This window comes from Poeciliopsis prolifica, unplaced genomic scaffold (assembly GCF_027474105.1).
Source record: "Poeciliopsis prolifica strain line A6 unplaced genomic scaffold, Auburn_PproV2 SCAFFOLD013, whole genome shotgun sequence".
Lineage (NCBI taxonomy): Eukaryota > Metazoa > Chordata > Actinopteri > Cyprinodontiformes > Poeciliidae > Poeciliopsis > Poeciliopsis prolifica.
In genome coordinates this window covers 5036845-5061952 of record NW_026562388.1, presented here as the reverse complement: position 1 = coordinate 5061952, position 25108 = coordinate 5036845, and the positions used below count along the sequence as shown (strand labels likewise).

The 25108-nt window shown below is 37.7% G+C and overlaps 1 protein-coding gene across 3 annotated transcripts in view; it reads right to left on the bottom strand.

Moving 5' to 3' along the window:
• The window catches only part of cdin1 (CDAN1 interacting nuclease 1), a 62230-nt gene that overhangs the window by 19880 nt on the left and 17242 nt on the right, over positions 1-25108 (bottom strand). For 2 of the 3 annotated variants that reach the window (XM_055038975.1, XM_055038974.1), the window contains 6 exons: positions 22901-22973; positions 13285-13364; positions 12991-13040; positions 11265-11332; positions 9572-9637; positions 9160-9265 (listed from right to left, as the gene is read on the bottom strand). In XM_055038975.1, the coding sequence (XP_054894950.1) occupies positions 9160-9265; positions 9572-9637; positions 11265-11332; positions 12991-13040; positions 13285-13364; positions 22901-22973 (443 nt within the window). Of the gene's footprint in view, positions 1-9159; positions 9266-9571; positions 9638-11264; positions 11333-12990; positions 13041-13284; positions 13365-20526; positions 20606-20700; positions 20798-22900; positions 22974-25108 lie in introns of those variants that run through there. The other variant, XM_055038976.1, reaches the window with a different exon arrangement.

Genomic DNA, 25108 nt, shown 5'->3' with positions numbered 1-25108 from the left:
TTCTCAAGTTTTAATTCCTTTAATAAATAAAAAAATAAACAAATTTGTCAGCATTTGACTGGCAAATTACCAAATAGAGCCAAGCAAGCAAAATTTTAAGGATTTTATTCTCTGGTACATCTCAAGTGAATACATTTCTCAAACTGTTAAATCTCACCTTCACCAAACACAGAGAGGGAGTGAATGCAACTGTATAGAGGTGATACGTCAGTTACAACTTTCACTCAGAATAGTGAAATAACTTCAATATTATTTTCCTAATGCACCACTCAGAAAACTTGCAAGAACAAGAAGCAAACAGTCACAGAGACTGCCGCCAGTTCTGATAAATCAAGCTGGAGGAAAGCAATGAAAAGAAGGAGAAGAGAACTAGTCAGGCCAAAATGCTGTCTTAAGTTTAATACAGTTTTCACAACCATTCCAGTGGCAGCAGAGAAGAATGCGAAGTGTCGGAAAATACAGTGAGTCAGCCCATAGCTTAGCTGCAGCTGCGCTCAAATGGAAGTGGCACCTCCTATCAGAGGCCTTTCACCAGACAACTCTATTCTGCCCGTTCCCCTCGTAACCTCCGTGACAACCTTTGCAAAAAACAAGAGTGGTCATTTAAAACACGCACCCATCATCTTGAAGACGGATTCTGGGTGTAACAGAGGGAAAGATACATGGTGCAAATGTCTGTGCCGATATAGATATCAGTCAAAATGAGAAATAGATTTCTGTGACATCTTTGTGGCGGCTCTTCAAGGAGGGCAGGTCAAACCCCCCAAACTCTGAAGAGTTTCTGTTTCACTTGTTCTGAAATGTATGCCTCTGTTATCTTGCATCAGTCCAAAGGAAAAAAAAAAAAAAAAAAAAGAGATTGGGTTGCGTTCTTTTAAGCTCTCATGTTGGAACATCACATCGGAAAGAAATGGACTGTGGATCATGCAATTACTTTAACTCCATCTACCCAAGTTCCAACTTTTGCTCACTAAAAACCAATACTAAGAAAATAAATAATCTGCAATCAAGACAGGTGGACTTTTCTTCAAACCGAAGATTGAAGACAAATATTTTGACCTAATGGATCTTCGGCTTTCACCCGAAGAATTGATGAGCAAAATCAGAAGGTCAACACTTGGATCAAGGCTCCTCATGTATCTTTGATGAGACAGTCCTCCTAAAGGACAGGCAGGCAGAGAAGTTTAAGCTATCAAGCAATCAGACCGCCAGAGATGAGAAACTCACACCGCAGGGAGGAAAGGGTGAGAGCTTCCTGGGTCCAAAGATTTGTGGGGCAGAGGGACGAACTGATGTATCTGAAGCATCTCTTACAATGGAGATGGATGAATCAGTATCGATCAATGACATGTTTTCTTTCTTTGTCATTATTAGTGATGTAGCTTTATAACTAAAGCCTGAGCAGGTAGTCCAACTGATTAACTAATATTAGCTTGTGAGCCCATCTTCAAATCAAAAAGGTCTAATCAGCTCACACCAGCCCATACCAGAACCAGAATTGGTTGGCATCTCACTCAAAGTTCAGCTCTATGGCTGTAGCTGATCCAGGACTGAGCCAATTCATGTAGTCTGTGAACTGCAACTCTCTCTTCTTCAGCCCATAAAGCTTTAAAAAAAAAAAAAATGACTTCAGCTATTTCTTGGACCAGTCTAGATGCTTTAGCTTGACCTCCTTAGGCTGCACCCTCCCTCATTACAAATCATCTGCTATGCTTCAATTTATCAGCCATTCAAGTTCATCCAGCTTGGCATTGGAAGATATGTCTTAAAATTATATGGTCAAAACACCCACCTACCTAATAACTGTGCACACAGGGTAAATATTTAAAGTTGTGCTGTATCATTACAGTCAGCCCATGGTAAATAGAAATTATATACTTTATGACTTGCTTTATGTTACCAGTAGTTGGAATATTTTTATGCTTTTCTTTTTCAACTAAAACAATTTAGACTTCGTTTTGCATTTGCTTTGTATTTTTACTCAGTTATACTCATTCTGGATCGTGTCTTGTTCCGGTTTTATTTTCAATGTTCAATGTATCCAAAGCTTTCATTTTATTTTACCAGCATTTCAATCAACAGTTTTTTAATCACCCTTGTCTAAATTTTAAGCTCAGTTACAGCCAAGACAAATTATAAAAATGAAAACCCAAATTCAGAGTTATACATTTGTGCATTTGTTGTGCAAATGTAATTACATTTTTGCAAGTGACACTACATCAAGAAGGCGGTTGTTCAGCATTAAATTAATTCACATTAAACAATTTACCATAGTGTTAAATGCAACTGAAATAAGGCATGTGAATGAAAACAAAAGGAAAAAAAAAAAAAAAAAAAAAAACAAGGTTATGTGAGGGACAGAAGGCCTATAAAAAGAAGTCCACTGTCTTGGTTATCTACAAGGAAGCACTTATCACGAGCAGCCAGGACCACACTGTGACTGATGGCCCCTGCAGACCATGAGTACGAGCACATTATCTGGTCCACACAGAGCTGCTTGTTAAACACAAAGGCAGAAATATGAAGCATTGTTTCCCTGATTGTTTCCCTGTAAAATATTTAATATATTTTTGCGCTTAAAAAAAGAATGAACACTTACTGCGTTTATACCTAAAAAGTGAGACAGTCATTGAAGTGCAGTGTGTAGTAGTACATGCAATATTTAGAAGACTTAGACCAAACAACTTTGAATGAAGCAGCAATTTTCTCAAAAGTGCAAAATTCACATGTAAGAAAACAGATGGATTTCTTAAAAATGCACACTTCCCTTCTCCCACATTCCCACATTATAATGTGAATTCTTGAACCAAATTTTTAAACTATCTTGCTCTAATTCAGCTTCACTGTTCTTTCAGAACACTTTTTGTTCAATCGATCAGATTTTAAATATCAAGAATTTTCCAACCATGCTTTTGGCTACTACCACGCCTACTTAGTATGATTACTGACCATATCCATACCTTTATGACTTTGGTACATTGTGTCACTGTATTTTAAGGACTGCAGCGTGAGATGCCGTAACTTATAAAGTAATTGGTGAGTGTATTTAACTCCAAGCACAGTAAATACTGGTTTAAGTTTTATATCAGGTTAATGTAGACTGCAATCCCTTTTGTGATTCATCTGTTGAAGTGACCACTACAAAATGTCTGCATGTGTCTTGGCCTCTTTCGGTATCCTTTTGATAAATGCTGCTGACTTCTTGCTCGAATAAAACCCAGAAGGTCAATGTAGAGAAAAAATGGGGGAAGAGACAGCAAGACAGAGAAACGGAGGGTGAAAAAAGTGTCTTTGCAACTGTGACGACATACATTGTGAAAGCTGACAAAAAAATGCACGTTCATCTTAAAAAAAGTTCCATAGCAAAATAGAAATTCATGGAGTAGACATGCTCACACCTCATTTTACTCGAGGCTCTCCTTTCCATCTCCGAGTGTCAGTGGCAATGCAGAGACAGGGGGAGGAGTATATGGTGCTGCCGTTCCCGCTCCTCGTTCATACACACGGCAGCCATGTCACAGCAGCTCTTACGCTCGGCGATAAATGACAAATTTGGATAATGCGCATAAACAATCCGACTAAAATAAACAGCAGACACGGAGGCTTAACCTGAGCTAAATCCTCAGGCTGTTACAGCCCTGCTAGTGACGATTACACCCCAGACGCCTTAAACAATGCGCCAAGATGTACACCCTTAAAAGCATGAAATCCTTGAAGCATCAGAGCCGACTTGTCATTTGCCATTAATATTCCACTTTGCTTGGGCTTCTGGGGCCGGCATTGCACTTCTGTGTGCTGCTGTGCCCTAAAACAAACACTTGCAAAGCCCTTAAGGAGCCACCACAGTGTATCGCTATTTTTCTAGCTGAGGAATATTCTACAGGAGGATGTCATAACAAAGGAAACAATAAGAGAGGCCACGTTCCTGCACTGCATGGGGCACCATTTCTTATATACAGGAAAAAGGCTATGTCACTTCTCTACCTTAACTCAGGAAAACTGAATGACAAATATTTTAAAACAAACAAATAAATATAATCAAGTCACCTGACCTTCATTTATAAAAAATAATCGAGAAACATTACTGAGGTATTTACGTTTCATTTCATCTCCGTTGTATACATCCTGACAGGGACCTGAGGTAAAGGGAGGTGGAGCACCTCCCTTTACTGTCAGGTGTTACTTTGTCACCACAGAAGCACCAGAACCTGTCTTCAGGAGCAGCCTGTAATGTCCAGCCAAATTGTGTCATCAAAAGCAACGACCTGTGGGCACCCACTCTCAGGTGACATCCTGTATCTGCTTTAGCTCAGTGATGCGCCAGCTGCAGAGGCTGTTAATACTCCTATCTTTCTGTTCTATGACACAGATGACAGTCAACAGGCATATATACTCACTACAAAGTGCCTTGTAAGAGTATTCATATTATTTGAACTTTGTCATGTAGCAAACACAAACTTTGATGTATTTGATAAGTTCATGTAACATACCAACACAGCATTAATGCACAATGGTGAAATAAAAAGGAAATTATTATTTTTTTGTTTTTTAATAAATATAAATATGAAAAGTTATGTGCATTTGTTTTCAGCTCCTTGCACTCTGCTACCACCAAATTCAGTGCAACCAATTGCTTTTAGAAGTCACGATTAGTAAATGGAGTCCACCTGTGCGTAATTTATTCTGAGTTTAACTCCAGCTGTTCTGTGAAGGCATCAGCTGTTTGTTATGAAGAATTAGTAAGCAAAGATAAAAACTGCAGAACAAATTAGTCAGGGGGAAAAAAAAGCAGCAACAAAAGTATGACAACTGCTAATCTACCAGGACATGGTCACTCAGCGATATTAACAGAACATAAAGTATTTTAAATGTAAAAATGTATGTGGTGTCTCAACTTGACTGACATCCTGAGACTTAAGTAAAACCTACAGTACAATACTATATCTATAACCAGAAACAAATTCAGGGAAAAGATATAAGATCACCAATTTCTCTGGTGTCAGTGATCGTAAAACATCACATAAATCAAGCATCTATCCATCTATTTGTTAGTGTGTCAGGAAGCAGATTAGCGATGCTGTAAAACCATCAGAAAATGGTTCAGAATCATCATTTCATCAGTAATCGTAGATTGCTTTCATTATATACATGAAAAGTGTATCAAGGAACTCCTAAGGAGAAATCAGAATTTTCTGCTGCAGTTGCACAAGTTACATATTAAAAAGTTGCAACTTTCAAACAAAAACACCAAAATAAAACATCACATCTCCATGTGCAGTCAAAGCTCAGCAAATTTCAAAGTGGTCATGTACAGCAGAAAAGCCTTAACCCCCATTTCATGTGTGAGAGAAATGAGGCATACAGCCCATTATTTTGCTATAAATCATGTTTTGTGGATGGCTGACAGCTTTTTATCAGATCTAACCTTTTCAAGCTTCCATTATGAGAGCTAACATTTTCAACTCTGACACATTTGCACTTCATGAATTGCATAGCTGATTTATGTTGGTTAGGATTGTGAGGGTCTGGACTGGCACCTAAACTCATTTTGATTTGGTTGCATTTTTGATGAAATCACAATTTTATATAGTTTGAATATCTAAGGGCTCGTCTTATTGCCAAGATATAGTTAGAAATATTTATTCACCAAAACAGGGTGCACTGCATTAAACATGTGGCAACTTGGAACTATATTGCAATGCACAGAAAGCAATATGAACTCATTGAATGTTGCACAACACAGTCATCACTGAATTATACACACATAATTTCAATTCTCACAGTGCGTACAACATTACAGTGCAGTCTGTAGAACATTGAGCACTTCAGGTTGCACTGCATTTTTCCCAAATTAAGTTCTCACCAAATACAGAAACAGCAGAGTCCTCTCTGTTTCAACACAAACAGAATTGCAACTGTGCATCAGAAAAAAAAAACACGAAAAAAACCTAGGAAAACTAGCATTTCAAACAACATTTACAAGAATCACTTACATCTGTTGAATAAAATATGTAATCATTAAATAACAAAAAACTAATATTTTGACCATTAAAAGTCGCACAAATAATTTGGATTCAAAATGTATTTTTATGCACTCTTCACATTGTGTGCAAACCAATGAAGATGGGTACAGAGCTGAAGCTTAACCACTGCAAACCGTGCCAACCATAACTAAGTTCACCATAATCAAAACAGAACAGTTAGGGTGAGGCCACACAGGAGTACATATTTCATTACATGCTGTGTTTAACCTTGCACACTTCTCCTAAAACACACAAGAGGCTCATTATGTGTTTAATATTCACAGGCAGGTGAATAATTTTTATGCAAGTCTGATAGTTGGGCGAGATGGATCACTCAATTATCTGAACATCCGTCAGAGCAGAGGGCTCGCCGGCTCTGGAATGCCACCAGCTAAAGATTGATGGCTGGAAGACACCAATAGCTGCCGCTTCACCATCTCATCCAGGCACTGGGCCTGAACGCAGCATCCGAGTCTGCACAAGGCTGTTTTTCTCTCCATTTTTCCATCCTCTTTCTTTTTTCTTGGGAGCATTGTAGGTGAAGCGTCATTACCCCTCACTCCACTGAAGAGGGGTTCATTATGGGGTTAGTGCGTTGGCAAGACTATTGCTTGGATGATAAATGCAGTTGTTGAGGGCTTTGGAGGGAAAATCAGTTATGTGTTTTTTTTTTTCCTTCCAGTCTACAAAAACATGTCCTGACTATACTTTGCTTGAGGGCAACCAAAGAACAATTAACACGAGCTGTGGGTGAAGCAGCTCAGTTAAAGCAAAGAGGGAATTCATGAAAAATAAGCAAATCACTGGAAATGTCAATCAGGAGCAATGAGGTAATTACAAAGAGTGGTGTGCGATTCCAAGGGCAATAACAAAGAAAAGCAGTTTAGAGTCAAGGTCTAAAATCAGACCTTGAAGGATGAAGGAATGGACAAATAAACCACGGGTCTGTCCTTCAAAATCTGTCTCAGAAACTAAAACTGAATAAGAGGTGAGGTTAGAAGCATGAATTAATCTAATCTCTCCCTTATTGCCCACGTTTCAGTTTGAGAAATAACTGCTATTTCCCATTCATTTTTCAAATAACAATATAAACATGCAAACAAAGATTGTAAAACCTGACAGTAGCAAAAGAGATAGGCATAATTTTAAAAAGTAACAAGACTTCTGAAAAAGGGGACATTTACAGGACTTTATTTTGTTCTCCCCATAATGTTTAATTTACTAGGAACAAAACTGGACCTATTTAGTCTGTTCCATAATACAAGAGAACAAGACAATGTATCTTATTCTATTTATGTCAGATATAAATTAATATTATATATATATCAATATAAATGAAAAATACATTGAAGCCAATATTTAAGACTTATAGATAGATATAGATTGGAATGACAACCACTCCATCATAAAGTTTCTATTTATTTAATTTAAAGAAAAGTTTCTTTGAAGTTGAACTTATAGAATTGCTAGTCTTACATCTGAAATGATTGAAACCCCAAGTTGTATGCAACTCCTAATTTGAAACAAAAAAAGGCAAAAAATAAAATAAACTCATCATTAATTAGGATCTTGAGCTCGTCACCTGCATCCAAAACAGCTTGATGATACCCAAATGATACTCATGATTAAAACTCCTTAGAAGTCAAAGGGATAGGGGAACGCTTCATTTCCACTGTGACAATCAACAACAGTAAATTCACATAATTTACTCCTGGTCTACTGTAAGCAAAAGGGATTATATGACTTTGTGGTTTCATCAGTGGTTATGATCCGTCATATTTCATAGGGATTACTGAAAACAATAGGCATGGCCAACAGACACAGAAATATGGGTGAAACGAAGTGTTTTTAAAACAATATTAAGAGATTTAGACATTTTTATGACTAATCATGTTAGTCACAATTTTTCAAAAGAAAGAAAAAACAATTTTGCAATAGTTCAAGTACATGGGAATTAAATGTTCTTTCTATACGAACAAAATGAAAGAAGGGAGGGACAAAATGGCAACGACAGACAGGTGAGCCATAGGTGTTGTCTTTAATAAAATAAAAAATATCTTTCATCGCTTATACAACAAAGAATACATATCGTACTAGCTAAATCCCACAGCTTAATAGCACACTTCATTTTGACCTCACTAGTTTTCAGACCATTTGAAAATCCATAAACAGTTTTTTTTGTTCAGATTTCCCCCCCCCCTTAATCCATCCAGAAATGTGATCCTAATGTGGAACTACACAAGAGTCAAAAACATACAGACAGCTCGTCTCTGCTCGCTTTTTGGACCGAGCGCCGAGGAAAGGCCCCTCCTGGCACTCCACCACCATGTCACTAAATGTCAGATGGCCATCACAGCTGATTGGGATCAGTGCTTGAGCGAGGAAGTGGAACCCAGAGCCAAATAAGGCATGAACGCGAACCGCCGCTCCAACGAGTCTGTTTGCTATTACACAAGTCTCTCATTATATCCGTTTGGAAAACATTCTGTACACAGCTGACATGAATATTTAATAAATATTATTTTCTACACTAACACATTTAAAAGGAACTGAATGACAAATCCAACTTATACCGCTGTTGTAGCTTTGTAATAAGATTCCAAATAAATAGTTTTGATGGTTTCTATACTTGTTTTAGACTGCACATATTCACAGGAGGAAAAGAACATATATCAATCTTAGTTTTTCAAAAAGGAATGAAATTACCAATCCAGCAATTTATTCAGAAACTCACCTCAGTTTCTACAACGGTCAGACCACAAAAGCTTGTTCCTCTCCAAAAGTTCTCATGACAACAGATGTAATGCATTAATCACCCACTTCCTAGCTTTCCTTCCAACACAATGTCTGCATTCTGCAAAACAATTGAACTCACAGACCATTCAGGCTGTAAAATGCTCTAATAACAGGAGTTGATGTGGAAGCAGTGCAATTCACAGATGAACCACGTGGAATTTTGTGGTAAAAGTGGCCCATACCAAGGAGGAAGTGGTGAGGGTTGTTGGATAGAGATATGAGCAGCTTTTACAACACTGCAAAGTTAGTGGTAGGTTTGTGGTTATAGAAAAGAAGAAACAGAGAAAATTATGGCAGCAAATCATCTCTTTTATTCAGATAAAACAAAGAGGTGGCTGACCTGTTCCAGTAGCTCCAGAACTGCTCATTGAGGTAGGTTCGATGGCTGTGATCATCTCCAAAAGATGCTTTGCTCTCAATCCAATGTATGATGTGACCTTCTACAGCTTTTTAAATAAGAACATATTTGATTGTCAAATAAATATTGACTAAAGTAAAAAATAAAATAGGACCAAGTTCTTAAGCTACAATTGCAGAAAAAACTTTATTTCAGTAATTCATCTATTCATTTAAAACCTAATTGAATGAGAGTAATAGTCAGTATGCTATAAATACAAAAAAAGGAAATTTACCTTTTAATTAAAAAACAAATCAAGAATTTGTGAGTAAAGTGCTCAAGTATTAACCTGAATAAGCATGACTTTGACCAAATAAAAACCTGAAATTCGCAAGCAAGTTTTTGTAATACTGACCTACAGGAACCTCTAAGATGATATCCGGTGTTTTGTCATAGCCCATAGTTCTCAGCTGGTTTTCATCTACAACACATAAAATGAACAATTTTCATAATATAGAAAATATATTTGAAATATATATTCTACACACTAATCCTATCTTAATTTCTACTACAAGCACTTTTCCAAACCATGTTTATGAAAGTATCCCAAACCATTCTCACTAATATACTTGTAAAATTCCTATAATAATAATAATGGAAAACTCTATAGCAGAGGACAAGAAGTTCAGTAAACCAACTATCAGGTTAGGTCACGTATTTGCAGTGTTTGCAATAAAACATGTCATGTTTAATTACAAACCTTTCCCTTCAGGTTGCAGTTTGGCTTTCTCGAGAAAATATACTGCAGGAGGACGACTTTGGCATTACACCCTCCGTAAGTTTGACCCCTGACTGTGCAAGCCGCAGCCATTGTCCTTGACTTCTGGTGTGCTTTGGTCATTATATCTACAACACCTGATTTCTCCATTAAATCTCAGGCTGACCAGGTCATTCAGTTCCAAGGGCCTGCCTCTTTGTCTCCAGCCAAGCTCAACTAATGGGGCATGGAAAGGAATTCAGGAGAGATGGAGGGTGGCGGCGAGGAGGTAGCATCATCAGCCAAGGGTGAAGGAAGATAGCCGAGAGAGGTCAGTAAGGGCTGCCAGAGGCCTGTGGTACAGAGGGGCACCCTGAATGAAGTGCTGCAGTTGTAAACGTGTGTGTGTGTGTGTGTGTGTGTGTGTGTGTGTGTGTGTGTGTGTGTGTGTGTGTATATGTCACAATGATTGGAACCTCTACTCACACACACTGAGCTGTTGATATTCTCATGTGGATGTGATCAACTTTTTACATCAGCTTTGATTAAAATTAATGGGCCATCGCTGCTGTTGGGGAGCTCATTTCCAATCCATTTATCAGATGGGGGTGAGGGTGTTTCGCTGGCCCTCACCCCTCAATGCCCCTCGAACTCTGTGTTAGAACAGTCCTCTGTGCTGCCCTGGAGAAAGGTCAGCTTTCCACGTCCAAATAAATGATATGGTCTCAATGACGGAGGGAATGACTTATGTTTCATCATTTATCTGACCTTGGAGTGATGGGAGGGAGAGTTGAAAATTCCACTCTACATTTTTTAACTACTTATAAAATACAGTGAGAGTAAGACAGTTGTGTTAACATTCATCAACCCCTCTGCAGACAAATTACTTCTTTTTGGTAAGATGTTTGTTTGACCTTCTTGCGCTAAAAGAGATTTAAAAATATTTTCCAAACATGTCAGTTCCTGGATGAAGTACTCCTTAACGAAAGACTCTGGTAATTATTCAACTTACTAAGAGCAAATTTGGGATTAAAACAGCAACAAAATGCTTTCTGCAAGAAAACAAAAACGAAGAGCTACAACTTACTTGTCTACACATAAAATAATGGCAAAACTGTAGCAGTCAAATGGATGACAAAAGCATTTTCAGTTTTGAAATTGAACTGTAGTAGTGAACCAATGGCTTTCTAGATTTTTATTTACCAGCCACCTAACATGACAACTAATTGTGTAAAAATCAAGAAAATGTTGTTATAGTTTATACCATAAATTACGTTAGTGTTTACCCTAAGACAAGAACTGAAAAACTGAAGTTAAAAAAATGTGATCACAAGTTGGAAAGCTGACTCACCCAGGAAAGAAAGGTTTCTCTCCATCAGCTTGTCACGCAGTAGCACCTCGTGCTCCTGGCCGACAGCGCTGAGAACAGCGTCAAGGATTTCAACATAGAGCAACAAAAGCATTTTTACTTTAATATAAAAAAAAACAAAGAAATAAGTTAGATCTGATGACTTCATTATCAGATCTAACTGAACAGCCTATAATTTTCTGATACTGAATAAGTTTGCCGATTTAAGACAGAGTTACACATTTCTAGCTCATCAGCATTTTGTCAAATTAAGCCGTTTATATGGGCAAGTTCCACTGACGGACATGTTAATCTGAATAAAAGAAGCGCATTGGCACAGTTTCATTGCATTGCAGTGATTGTTGTTTTTTAAATTCACTTAATAGATTACTTCTTTTCTTTCTGAAAATTTCAGAAAGAAAAGTTATAATATTCAGTATTAATATTTTATTTAGTACCAAAGAGAGAAGCAAAAATGCTGACCGCAAACTTACCAAATTAGGCTTTTTGTGTATTTCTTTGTGTGATATTGCAAGAAATTGATTTCACCATCATGATGAAAAAGAAAAAAAATTTAAAAAGTAATATGACAAGGTAAAAAAAACCAAAACATCTTCACTAAGCAGCTATTACACTGGTAAGAAAAATGCAAAGTGAAAGCCACTACCAACCAGGACAACAAAGACCATCAGCAGGGTTTCAGGTGAATTAAATGTGTTTTCTCAAGAAAACTCTGTAGTGCTTTCCTTTAATGCACAAAACAAAACAAATATTATTTTGAGAAAATATTGATCACGATATGCCCTCTGCTCATTTTTGCAGAACCTACTTTAAATAATGCATTTCTAAATAAATGTCCTTTTGAAATAAAATGAGCAACGGTTTGTGTCACAGAGCAAAATCTTGAGTTTGGCCTAATGCCACATATGAATAGATTATTATTTAAAAGGACAAAGGCATTTTCAAATAGGATTACACTTTAATAGCAAAAAAGAGGTTATGCACACATGCATAAAAGAACTCTTCTTCTCATGGTTATGTATAGCTAGCGTTCCTTGAATGCGTACAACTGTGGGGCGTTGATTATGAACTACGCGGCAGAGTAGCAGATTTTGAGCTGACAATCAGAGGACTACCACAGAATGGTAAAAAGAGGGGGAGGAAGAGGAGGTGGGCGGCACGGGACAGGCTTGACTGGCTGTGAACAGAACAACCAAGCACCACTGCACTCAAAAAAGCCTGGAGAGAGACAACAACACATGCATGCACATTTACAGTCATTCAAATAAGTCTCCTCCCCCACAAAATATTTGGTGTGCTACCCAGCTGGTTCCCCCCCCAAAAATCTGGACTTCCTTACGCCAGGGGCAAAGTCAGTGTCCTGCTAGTCGGCACAGGTGTTTACAGTGTTTCTAAGGACAGCAAAAAATATTTAGAATTTCTATCTTTACATAGAAAAGTCACTTTTTTTTTTTTTTTTGCATCAGAGAATATTCGGTCTCCTCTCCTGAATTCACATGAAGATGCATTTATATCAACCTATCCACTCCTCTTAGTCTTCCCTCCATTGCCTTCGAGCCCTCAGATTGGTGAGAGTAGGATAGCAGACAGGATGAAACGCTTCACTCTGCGAAGCAGAACTTTTATGTCAGGTGAAGCCAGACACATCTCATCCCTTTTCAATAGCTCCTCGTCAATTTCAAGCTTAAAATTTTATGGGATAGGATACTGTTTGATGCAGTCTACCAGCGGTCCATAACAGCAGTCATTTATTGTGCACTGAAAAAGAGGGAAAAAATATTATGGCACACCAAAAGAAAAAAAAAAGTGCTGGTATAAGGGAAGTAAGGAAAGCCCATGCAGTACAAGAAGAAAGGGGAAATAAAATAAAGTAGATGGTGGCAGATTGGCACACATGACCGCAAGCTGCCAATATATATTCTCTAAACAAATATGTATTCTTTAAATTGAGATGAATTAAACAAATTTATTAGGATTTGTTGGAGAAATGTACAATCCTTACTTGGTAGATGTTATTTGCAAGAATGTGGTCCTGAATTAGTGATGGCTCCTTCAGCATGCTGTTTAAAACAGTTTTGGAAGCTGAAATCAAGACGAGAAGGATAATTAGGAGAAAATAAACATAACTCTTCATTAGAGATGCACCAAAGAGTTGGTCGTAGATCTAAATCTCACAATTTCCTTAGGTCTTATCTCAGAAATCAACAAATATGTTTTACTCAATGGAATAAAATAAGCTTTTTGAATGGAGCTGCATAGTGTAAAGGTTGTGCAGAGATCCCATTTACAAACACCACCGTTTCTTGACCTCGTTGTGCATGGTTCAACTTTTGACATTCCTGTCTGATCACCATGAATAACCAGGCCAGCAGTGCCAAAGAAAATTCAAAACTATCACCATTTTCAATTTATGAACACATACATCAACTAAATGTACTTTGAGGCATTTTTTTGATGTAGCATAATGTGATTATTTTTAAAATCCTTCATTTGCCAAGGACTACAAACTATGCCCAAGAGATCTACAGGACATTTGTCATCTTCTAAACCGTCTTTCAAAAAAACACAAAACAAAAAGGAAAACAACAAAATCTGACAAAATTGGTGGTCAGTTTAGAAAACTTTAAATCTGTATGAGTAAAGAAAAAAATATTATTGCACCTTATACCATCTTTTGCATCACAAAATACACTTGCAAAAAAATAAAATAAAAACTCTCATTGTTGCCTTAAATACAAAAAAGAAAAAGTCCACATTCAATCAACTGTGCAAATACAGACTGCAAAAGCAGCCTGAACAGTGTATACCGTTAGTGTCGTATATCTCCCCTTGTCTATTAGAGAGCTCATGTAGATTTTCTGTAGATAAATGTTTCAGTCCACAGCACAGCCGCTTCATGTAGTTTATCTTTGTTATGAACGTGCAGTATTCTGCATCTCTCATCCCATTCTTGCTTGACTAACATTATAAATCAGAAAAAGAGAACATGCTGGATTGACTTGGTGCTAGAAGCAAACGCTAAAAAATTCCTTAAATCACTTCTTAAAAAGATTTGAATTAAATGGATTGTATCATTGTGTGACGAAACGGCTGAGGCGTGCCATTTCAGTGATATATCTATGGAGGAATCTGACAGATGTGCAGTATTGCAGACAATGTGATGGGATGTTTCTATTCACATTTCAGGCATGGATGGTGTAGGCACCAACACAGCAGAGATTCTCTGGATCCACTGGAGAAATGAAAACACCATAGATGCGCTTAAAATGTTATGGTAAAAAAAGAAGTAAATTATATAATTATTTAGTGTTCTAAAATTAAATAAAAATGGTACATAACTAACCAATATCAAGTCACTTTTGCCATCAGTTTTTACGAGAATTGAACAGGGGGTCATAGAAAGTTATTTTTTGTAAACGCGATCCAAATACCGTCACACCATATTTTTTAAAAGTAAGTCTCAACTTTTATTATGATCCCTAGATATCAAGGCTATTACTTTAAGCTAACAGCTAGTAACTATGCTTGAGACTCTTATTTTGAAGTAAAACAGGAAATCGATCTAATATCAACTAAAGATTTTGCTGCGAGCTGGCTGTCAGCATTTGGCAATAACACCAGTAAAGAAGCCTCAATCACTTTTGACTCATTTATATGGAGTCACATATGCCATACAAATCATTTCTAAGCAGAGTGACGATACCAAGACTGGCCAACTGTTTCCTACTAACAAGGCCACAGTCACCATCTGTTTCATAGTTTTCAGTTTAATAGGCTATTTAGCTGTTTTATTGAGTCTGAATTTAATCTAGTCCTCTCTACTCTAACATCTGGTAGTATATTTGATAGTATACAATCAAAAACATAATAGTATTTGATTGATCAAATAGCTTAATAGTATTTGAGGTACTAAAACACCTTTAGTATTTTAGTACCTCAGTAAATTCTAAAGTATTCTAGTAAAATATAAAAGGAAATTTTGTATTTGATCAATCAAATATTAAGGTATTTGATTGATCAAATATATTATTGGCAAAACAAATTCATCACTACTTACACTAAAACAGCAAAACAAAATAAAAACCTTATCGATCATCAAAAAGTCTACTTCATGACACCATTTATGTTCAATTATGCAACTGAGCTGCTAAACAATGCACAGTATCTATGTTCTATCATACTTTGTTATCATTTATCTAAGTAATGAGGCAGTTTGATCAGGAAACGTAACAATCCCAGACTTACCATAAGATTTGTGGGTGGGTTTGCAAACATATTCTATTGAAATGAATTGTTATAGACGCAGGACGATTAGTTCTTACGATATATTTCCCACTGTAATACGATATAAGTAATACGATACTTATATCATATTACTTATATAAGTAATACGATACTTTTATCGTATTACTTATATAAGTAATATATATAAGAGCATAGACATGCTCTTATATATGTCTATGCTCTTATATATGCTCTAAATATAAGAGCATAACCATGGCTAGAATATTCTACACACATTTCATATTCCTTAAAACTGTTAAATCTTGTAATATCTAGGCTCTCCCAAAAAGTAGGTTCTTAATTTTATCAAATTATTGCTAAAGCCTCATCTTCTTGTCATGAGTTCAAAAACGTGCATCGTTTTGACTGGTGAGCTGGGTGTATCGTTAGCACCCCCCACAGAGTGAACAAAGACAGATGTGATCCCTTCCTTCAAATAAAAAGTAAGGAGGAAGGAACGAGAACAAAGCCTATTTAGCACATCTCTCTTCTGTTTCATCTGTGTCTTTGTCGCTACATTTTTTTTTTCTATTGCAACCTGTTTTCTCTCTCTTCCAGCCACGATGCTCCACCAACCCACCCCATAACCCCACACTCCCCTCTTAGAGCTGCAAGGCACAGGGGCTGTGCTTTATTTCGCTGCTCATTTTTCTCGGAGATTGGTACCTTCACACTCAGATCCATACCGCACTCGTGTGCAGTGCAGGCCGCGGTGAAGAAAGAGGGTTATATTTTCCCCTTGAGTTAGGACACCTCTTGACAAATGATAATGGATAATCAATAAAGTGGGAAATATGAGGCAGCAAACTTTATGAAGCTAGGAGACATATTACTCCCCAACAACACTGTTTTCCCTTAACAAAGTCACTACTCGACTGTGCCTAATAATCTGAAGGAAAATCAAAGGACCTGCAACCACATCAGCAATATTGGCAACTTATTCCACTTTAATGGCATTTTGATTGATTTTTTTCCCCTCTTCCTAATGGTCGTTTTATAGATTTGACGCTGCTTCTGCAAAACAGTAGCGTGTAATAAACCTCCCTGAAGGCAAACCTAGGCCATTATAGCTCTTGTCTTACCCGCACTCATAATTGGAGGTTGACCACTGCCACATTTTGTCTCTCACATAATGCCAACACACATCTACAACTAGATTTTTAGATCTCCTTTCTTTATAGCTCTTTGGTATTTTTTTTGTTGATGGCCACAAGAAGTGATCCGAAACTCTTTTTTTTTTTTTTTTGAGCGACAGGGTTAAAAATAGCCATTAATAGGTGACCTTGGCGCTGACATTGTGGAATTTCAGCCAAGCATTGACCTGATGAAAATGGAAGGCCAGGCTGCTAATAAATCAGGATGCTTTTAAAATGAGTTTACCCTAATGCTCATTCATCACAGGCTGTAATGCCATTTGCAGGCCGAGGATTCGCTGCTGTGCACAAACACAGCAGTAAATAACAACAGGGCCCTTCGCATCGTTGCAGCCTCCGACATCAGCATACATTTATTAAAGACGCCCCCGCCTCGCACAGCGGCACACCTCCATGACACCCGGAGCTCCTCTCTACTACTATACACACACACACACACACTCATTCCTTTTCAAACATGTGCATAAAAAATGTGCAGGAAAATAAGAAAAGGATAATCTCAGGAACACCAGGCACAGAGAACAAAGCCCTGCAGCACAACTTTGCACCTTGTAAACATTCACCAAATTTACTGTAATTGTCCCATGTTGGTATAAATTCTTACTAAGGCACACCGTCAACATCTGAGCAGAAAAAGAACAGAGGAGAGGAGAATAATAGATGTGAAACGCTACGCCTCCATTGGGATTTGCTAAAGAAAACAACCAGTGTAAACAAATCACAAGTCTGTTGTCACATGCAACTCCAAAGCACAATAAGCCATACACTGCAAGGTAAGAGTCACACAACAATGATGTTAGATTTCACTCCCTATTTATGTGCAAACTTCTTTTCTGGAGAAAGTCATTATCTGGAAATCTAAAAATAAATAAATAATAAAACATAGGGAAACCTCATTAAATAGCAACATTTGTTGAGGGAGGACCCTGATAAACAGTAACTGATGGCAGTTCTTATTGCCCTCGACACTGATGAGCTCCTCTGGAAGTTTGTTTATTAATTAAAAAACCCACTTCTTTCCACCGGGCGAGTTGGGTGGGGGGCAGCTACCCATGTTCGTTATATCCCCCTCCCTCTTTCCAGCCCCCTCCAAGCACAACCCACTGAGCTGTGGAGGGGCACTCGTTCATCAAACTTCATGGAGCAAGGGGAGAGACAGGTTCTGATAATGTGCGCCGCTGAAGCTGATTTTCCATGATGAATCTCGGAGCATATAAATTGGCTAATATCTGAAAACATTTACAGATACTAGAGGAATTGACTACTTGTGGGACATGATGGATGAGGCTCTCCAACGCTGGCCGACAGCTCCGCAAATCTCTGCGGCTGCCTAAAGCCCTCATTTGATTTTCCAATTTACTCCTTTTAAATTTATCCTCCCGCACTGAAAAAAAGCCCTGAAGATTGGAAGGAGGAAGAGAGTCAGAGATGCGCAGGAAGGGGAAAAAAACATGCTTTTTATTTTTTTTAAACTGGTGGTGTGTGGGTGTTAGATGATAATATGAGGTAGTATTCTCCTGTACAGGAGGAACCCAGTCCCTGAAGAGGTTACTGGGGCAGAACTGATCTCCTTCCACCTGATTCTACTTGATAGCAGTGAGATGAAACTTTACATTTCAATGTGTGTGTGCGTGCCTGTGCGTGTGCAGTTGTAGTAATATTAGACCTAGGGAGGCTGTGCTATGAAGAGAGGCTTCCCAGGTCAGGCCATTAGACTGTGGCAAAGGCTGACTGGAGCTCCTATACTGAAAAGGAGTAATTAGTATACTTGTCAAGTGAAGTGCCATGGTGCTGCTTACCTCCCTCGCTCACACACGAGCGCATCCACACAGAGTTGCATTTGTGCCGATCGCTTCCCATTCTCACTAATGAAGAGCCCTTACTCTCATTATTTGAAAAAAGGCTGCAATTACACAAACACCAGCTCCCCACAGCGGAGGAGTGCAAGAGGGAAGAAAGTAGAGGTGCACTCGAAGAACAATAACAATCATGGTGAACGCTAAGAGATTTTTACTGGATAAAGCAGGAGTGCAATATTCAGTTCTCGGTGTGTTTTTATCAGCAAAACACTGGAGCCATTATGAATTCTGTCAAGGAACTAAAAAGATCATGGCAGACACTAACATTCTCACAGTGTTAACATCAAACACAGGACATTTATAGCGCTGTGTACAAGGCTTCTGTAAAGGAATGTGACAATAAATCTTAAAGGCAGCCGAATCACATAGTTACAAAACATGGAGTAGCAATCTAATCTGGAACTGGGCCTTGGGAAAATGGAAAAGGTCAAATAGCTTGCAAAATTGCCTCCTCAAAAAAAAGGGGGAAAAAAAGTCTAAATCCAAAGGCACATCAGCTCCTGTCAAAAAAGGAATAGAAAGAAAGATGGGAAGATAGCAGGAGGGAAAAAAGGAGAGCATGAGCTCCCCCAGTTTGTCTGCTGGTGACTTAAGGGTTTCTTCAAAAGCAGAAATACAATGTCAATTATATTTAAAAGATGTTCTGTCATCATTCTGCTCAATGGCATACTTATTATATTCATATACGTAAATATATTAATATATATCCTGATATTTATTACTGTGACAACACAACTGATGATAAAAATATTAAAATGTGTTCTTTCTGGCCAAAAACACTATCAGTTCATGTAGTTGAAACCCTCATAAATATTGCTCTGAAAGTTATTAATGTATGATATGCTTCTTCACAACATACATTTAGTACTGCTACTGTTTGTTTAAGCCGTAAACAAAAATGACAACGTTTGATGATATTGTGGTGTATAAATCTCTCATTTGTTTGTGTCTCATAGAACTGATGATAAAAATAGCAGAAGTGACAACACTGAGCAGTTTATGGGTTATTCAAATGTCAAAGCTGTCACCGGATGATAAGTTATGATCTAAATTTTTGGTTAACCATAAATTATAGACTACAGTCTATCCATAGAGCCAATATTATTTCCTTAAGTTAAGATTTTTACTTCACATTGTTCAATGGATTCTAACAATACAAATGTAGTATTAAGAATAATTTAAAATGGCAATAAAACATCAATTTTAAATAAAACATTGCATATTTTGCTCACTTCAAACTGAACTATGACAGATGCTCTGCACATTTTTTGTTAGACTATAAACACAATCAGATTATTTTAATTCCCCAAATCAGAATGAAATAATGTCGCAATCATTGCTGATCTAATTTATTTAAGATGTTTTCTTTTTTAAATTTAAGACTTAAAAAAGTTGAAGTTCCATAAATTTAAATGTTTTGCAGAGAAACAACGCAACCCCAAGAGGAGTTTTCACGCATTCACTGGGATTTTCTTGACTGAGCGCACATGACCTTTCTTAGCCCAGGTGTCCAGTCCATTTTCATGAGCCAAAAACATTATGGATGCTGATATTATATTCAATACGCAATAAATCTGTTTTGAATATATTGATTCAGTCACAAGCGCCATCATATAGACTTTCATTCTGCTTGACTGATGCCCTTTCCAATACTTAAGCTGCGAGGAGAAGGAGAGGCAGATTGTTGGTGGTGTCATCATGTTGAGGTGTGGTGGCATCTGCAGCTAGTAGGCAGGAAGGAGAGGAGGGGGTGCAGCAGCAGCCAGCAAGCAAAAACAAAACAAGGACGGTACAGAAAACAATTTAAAACTCTCTATTGATCCACTGCTGGTGATTGTACATATATTCTATAGTCCCAGAGGTCCTATTCCTGTTTCTCTTAAATGCAAGAGAAAAGAGTAAGGGAATAAAAACAACAACGGTGCTAGGCAAAGGCAAGCCACTCACCCAGTCGGGGGTAATGTCCCTTATATAGAAGTCTATTGATCTTTGCAGTGAGCCTGCCTGCCCTCCCTGCAGACTTCCACTAAAACGCAACAAACACAAACATATGCACGGTCAAATGCAGTCTGGGGCTGGAGGGGGCAAGACAGATATGCCTGCCAATAGCACTGAACCAACCTGTTAGCTAATCGCCAGCAAAGACAATTATCCTTGCATTGTTTCATGGTGGAAACACATTACTGGGGCCTAATATACTCAGAGGGAGATTCGACGATTTGGCCGCAGCCTATGTGGGAAGCAATTCATGTGGAAAGGCCGAGTGGGTCAAAGGGAGACTGCAGTGAAACTCAGTCAAAACAGAATCCCCTCCTGAATAGTGACTGGGTTAAAGAAGGCAACTGGGAAAAGGATGACATGAAAATATAAACTTTTCCAAATTGTCCATTTCTATATTCTAGGTAATAATAACAGAGGACAAAGTGTTAAGCATAAACAAATTAAAAAGTATATACTGTAGTCCTACAAGAGATGCTCATTTATAACCTACATTTCTTCATGTTCCAACCACAAACTTTTACAGTGTATATCGGGATTGTACGTGATAAACCAACATAAGTGTGCATAATTGTCAAGTAAAAAAAAAAAAGGGATACATTGTTTTCAACATCTTTAACAAAGATGAATTTGTATTCAAGTCAACACTTAGAGCAAGTGTTTATGACAACAGCAGAAAGACTTTTGGAAAATGCAGTAGGTTTGCATACTCTTTCCAACGCTCCACATGATGTTCAAATCATGGGATTTCGTTCTGTAGATTAACACAATAAACCTCTCTACCCAATTAAATTAAGCTACAAACATTTACACTCCATTTATTCTTTAGGTAATAACTGAAGGGAAATTTGGTTAAGCTACATTTTATTCGGAAGTATTAAAACTCATCAGATTTTTACAGATTTTAATTAATGTTATTTATTTTCCCCCTTATAATAATAATAAAAAAGTTCCAAATAAAATTTCTGTAAGTTGCAGTTATTCCAAAAGACAGGCTTGGATACTTTTGTTAAACACTGTACATCTATAAATAAACTATAATCTAGGACGTTTTATAAGCTCCATCATCATCAGCAATTAAAGTATGCTTTTACAATATGGAGATGGACTGATGCAGAATGCTATTATGTGCGGCGACTAGCTCTCCTGGATGAATGCCCTGTTCTACAAGCTGCTCAGACTGGTATTTTGACAGGCAGTGGATAACATCGGGTCCAAAGCAATCACATCTTTGACTTTGACAAATGGCTGTGCTGCGGTGAAGTTGAAAATAACACACATCCAGTTTAATCTCTTTCTTGATTTAAATTGGAAGCACGTCTTTTTTTGACATCATGCGATTCTCTCAAAAGTATTGACTGCCCTGTAGACAAATGCAGCTAGTTGACAGAAAAACTGAAACAATAAGAAACTATATCGACATCATCTTTTTAAGTTACTAAAAAAAGGGGGAACAGGAAAAAGGTTGTATTTTTTGCATGACAAAAATTAGTGAAAAGCAGCAGAAACGACTATCAAGAAGATGAACAAACTTTACACGTGTAAACAAATTTCTGGAAATTCTCTTCGACAAGCTCAACAAAACTTGCTTCTGGAGTTCTGCTCTCCTGTGGTGCTCCATCAGCACTGGCGGGCAACAGTTTGCTTTTTCTGTCACAGTTTTCTTTAACTGAATTTCCAAGGCGCAGAGCAGGAGATCCAGAAAAAGGAAAGAGACGGTCAAGAATAAAAGGATGCGATAGGACAGTGGTTCCCTAAGTGTGGGGGAGCTGGGGAGTGGGGTGGGGAGCAGCACGATGAATGAATGAATGGGAAAAAAAACAAACAAAAAGAAAAACACTTACACAAAAATGTTTCACTGTAAAGATGATTTGTAGTATGCTTTGTTGCAACTGAAATATGAAAAACTTCAGTGGAGTTTGAAAACAAAATACATGAAAAGGTTTATGTCTGGTTGAACGATGTGTGTGCCCAGTTGATTTTTTTTTTCTTTTTTGGAGGGGATTTAATTGTAATCCTTAGGGAGGCCCAGAAAATCTTTGGGAACCTCTACAATAGGAAAAATAATTCAGAAGTGTTAAAAATAACAGACGAGACGAGGAAGCATTTATCCACGTGGCAGTGAAAAAAAGCAAAGACTAAACTGCCATTCATGTGCCCTGGGACACGGCAAACCACTAAATGTCGTCTATCTCTTATTAGAGTTGGACAGACTGAATATTTGGCTGATAGACTACACCTCTGACTCAAATGAAGACAGGTTCAACAGACAGACAATCAAGACTAGACAGAAGATTGCTGGAACAGGAAAAGCGTTACTCACGCATTCCGCCGTCCATGTCCTTAAGGAACTGATCCAGGATAATGCGAGCCATCAGAGCAGGAGACAGATCCACCTTTGGACAAATTGCACAGTAAGAAAAAAAGTGGAAAAGCATTAGAAAGATCATGGTCTCAAAGCCGAGTTATTTTGACTTTAAGACAAAGGCAACAGCATCTCATCATACACCTTCAACTTGTTCCCATTTTACCAAAGGACATATCGAAACAGTGTTTTTTATTGGCCAGCCCAACACAAAGTTGAGAAAAAACAATGGTTTTTATTTTAAATAAAAACCTTAAAAATGTGGTGTGAATTTGGATTTTATGTAGGTCTTCATCAGCTTTGCACATCTAGACATTGACATTTTTGCTCGTTCCTAACAAAAATAGCTTGTGTGCCCATGACTACCAGTCTCAAGTCACTGATTACAAATCATTTATTAATCAAGACTTGGGGCAAGTCTAAAACATGTTTATCCTTTGACCCAAATCAATACCAAGTTTTTTCATAATGTCATTTGTGCATCATTGCTCTCCAACAAACCTCTAAGGCCTTCCCAGTACAAATGGATTAATACTAAAATTATGTTACACAGAAATTAACTTAATTTAGTTGTTAGATGACTTCTGAAGGACTCATTTGTGTTGGTATATCACACAACCCAAATAAAATAAACAGAAATTTGTGACAACAGACATAAAAATGTTAAGGGGGTATGAATACTTTTGTGAGCCACTTTGAAAAAACAGCTAAACCTCAATGAAGATCTGGTTTATGTGAAACACATCAAAGTCACACACATTCTGAAGTGCAAGGTTTTTCAAAGAGGTTAAACATTTTCAGAAATGAACTTGCACCAGCTGTCTGTGTTTTAGTGATGTCATACATTATAATGATCTTAATGGCTCTAAATTGTATTATTGTATTGCTAACCTTTGACCTAACTTTTGACAATCCCCTTGCAATCTGGTTTTTGAAACCCTTGCTTTGCAATAACCTTTCCAAAAAGAACAACAGCTTGTCTGTTAGACAGCCGAGGCAGCTGCCTGAATCGCCTTAGCCTCTGTCAAAGACACATTCCCAGTCTCTCATCTTGTAAAGAAAAAGCCGCACATGCTACATCCAGGCAAAAAAAAAAAAACAGAGAGCTTTAATCATAGAATGATCACCGAGGCAAAACAGCAGCAACTAATAGGACACACCTCAGGGACAATGCAAATTGAGTCCCTAATAGGAAGAATAAAACCTATGGTTCTAACACTCTTTGAACACAAAAACACCTTATAGGTGAGCAGTATTTCGGTTTGAGTGATGAGAAGCTCTGACAGGTAGGAAAACACTAATGACTGTTGCTGAAGGTCTCTACTAGACCATATTTTTATCTGCACACTGCATTCCATCAAATTTCAAACATTATCATTGCAGTGATCGGTTCACAACAAAGAAGTCTTTGTTGTTAAGGCAAACTTAATTAGACAAATATAATTGAATGAATGAATAGAACAACACATATATATGGAATAGAGATGTAGGTTTTCCTTACGCTGCAGTTGACCTTTATTTAAACATAGTATAGACTACATACGAGTACGAACACATTCAATCTCCCCAGTGTGGAGGGAATTAAAACACTGCTTGGAGACCAGCTTGTTATAAAGCAACATTCTTACAGCCACTGAACATTTTTCCTCTTGTTAGCATAATTGGAGACCAAAAGTGAATTTGCACTCAGCTTGCTGCAGTGAACAGTGTTTCATCTTTTCTCAGATGCATTATGATAATGCTAGAGGCAGAGATCCTTCTGTCTAAACATTATCTTCATACCCACTATGGCATTTGCTAACATTTCCATAATATTGCAAGAAGATAGGAGCGTGTAACAAATTCCTAACATGTCTGTTATAATTAGGGTGTGGCTTTGCGTCTTTATTAGGTCCCCTGATAATTTTACTCCCTCTGTATTTGCCACCCTAAACTGCAGTAGCCCTTTGTCAGTTCTCATGTTATTCTGATTATCTTCATCTCTGCTTTGCTTCTCACCAGCCTTTCTTCCTTTTAGTTTATTGGCCTCCTGTCTCCTCACACCATTGGATAACAAGAAAGTTGCAGATTCTAAGAAACTGACACATGAAAAATGGCAGCATTACTTCTGCTGGTTCAGCCTGAATAAGTACCACCTGATTAGTTCAGGTACTTGCATCTCTTTAA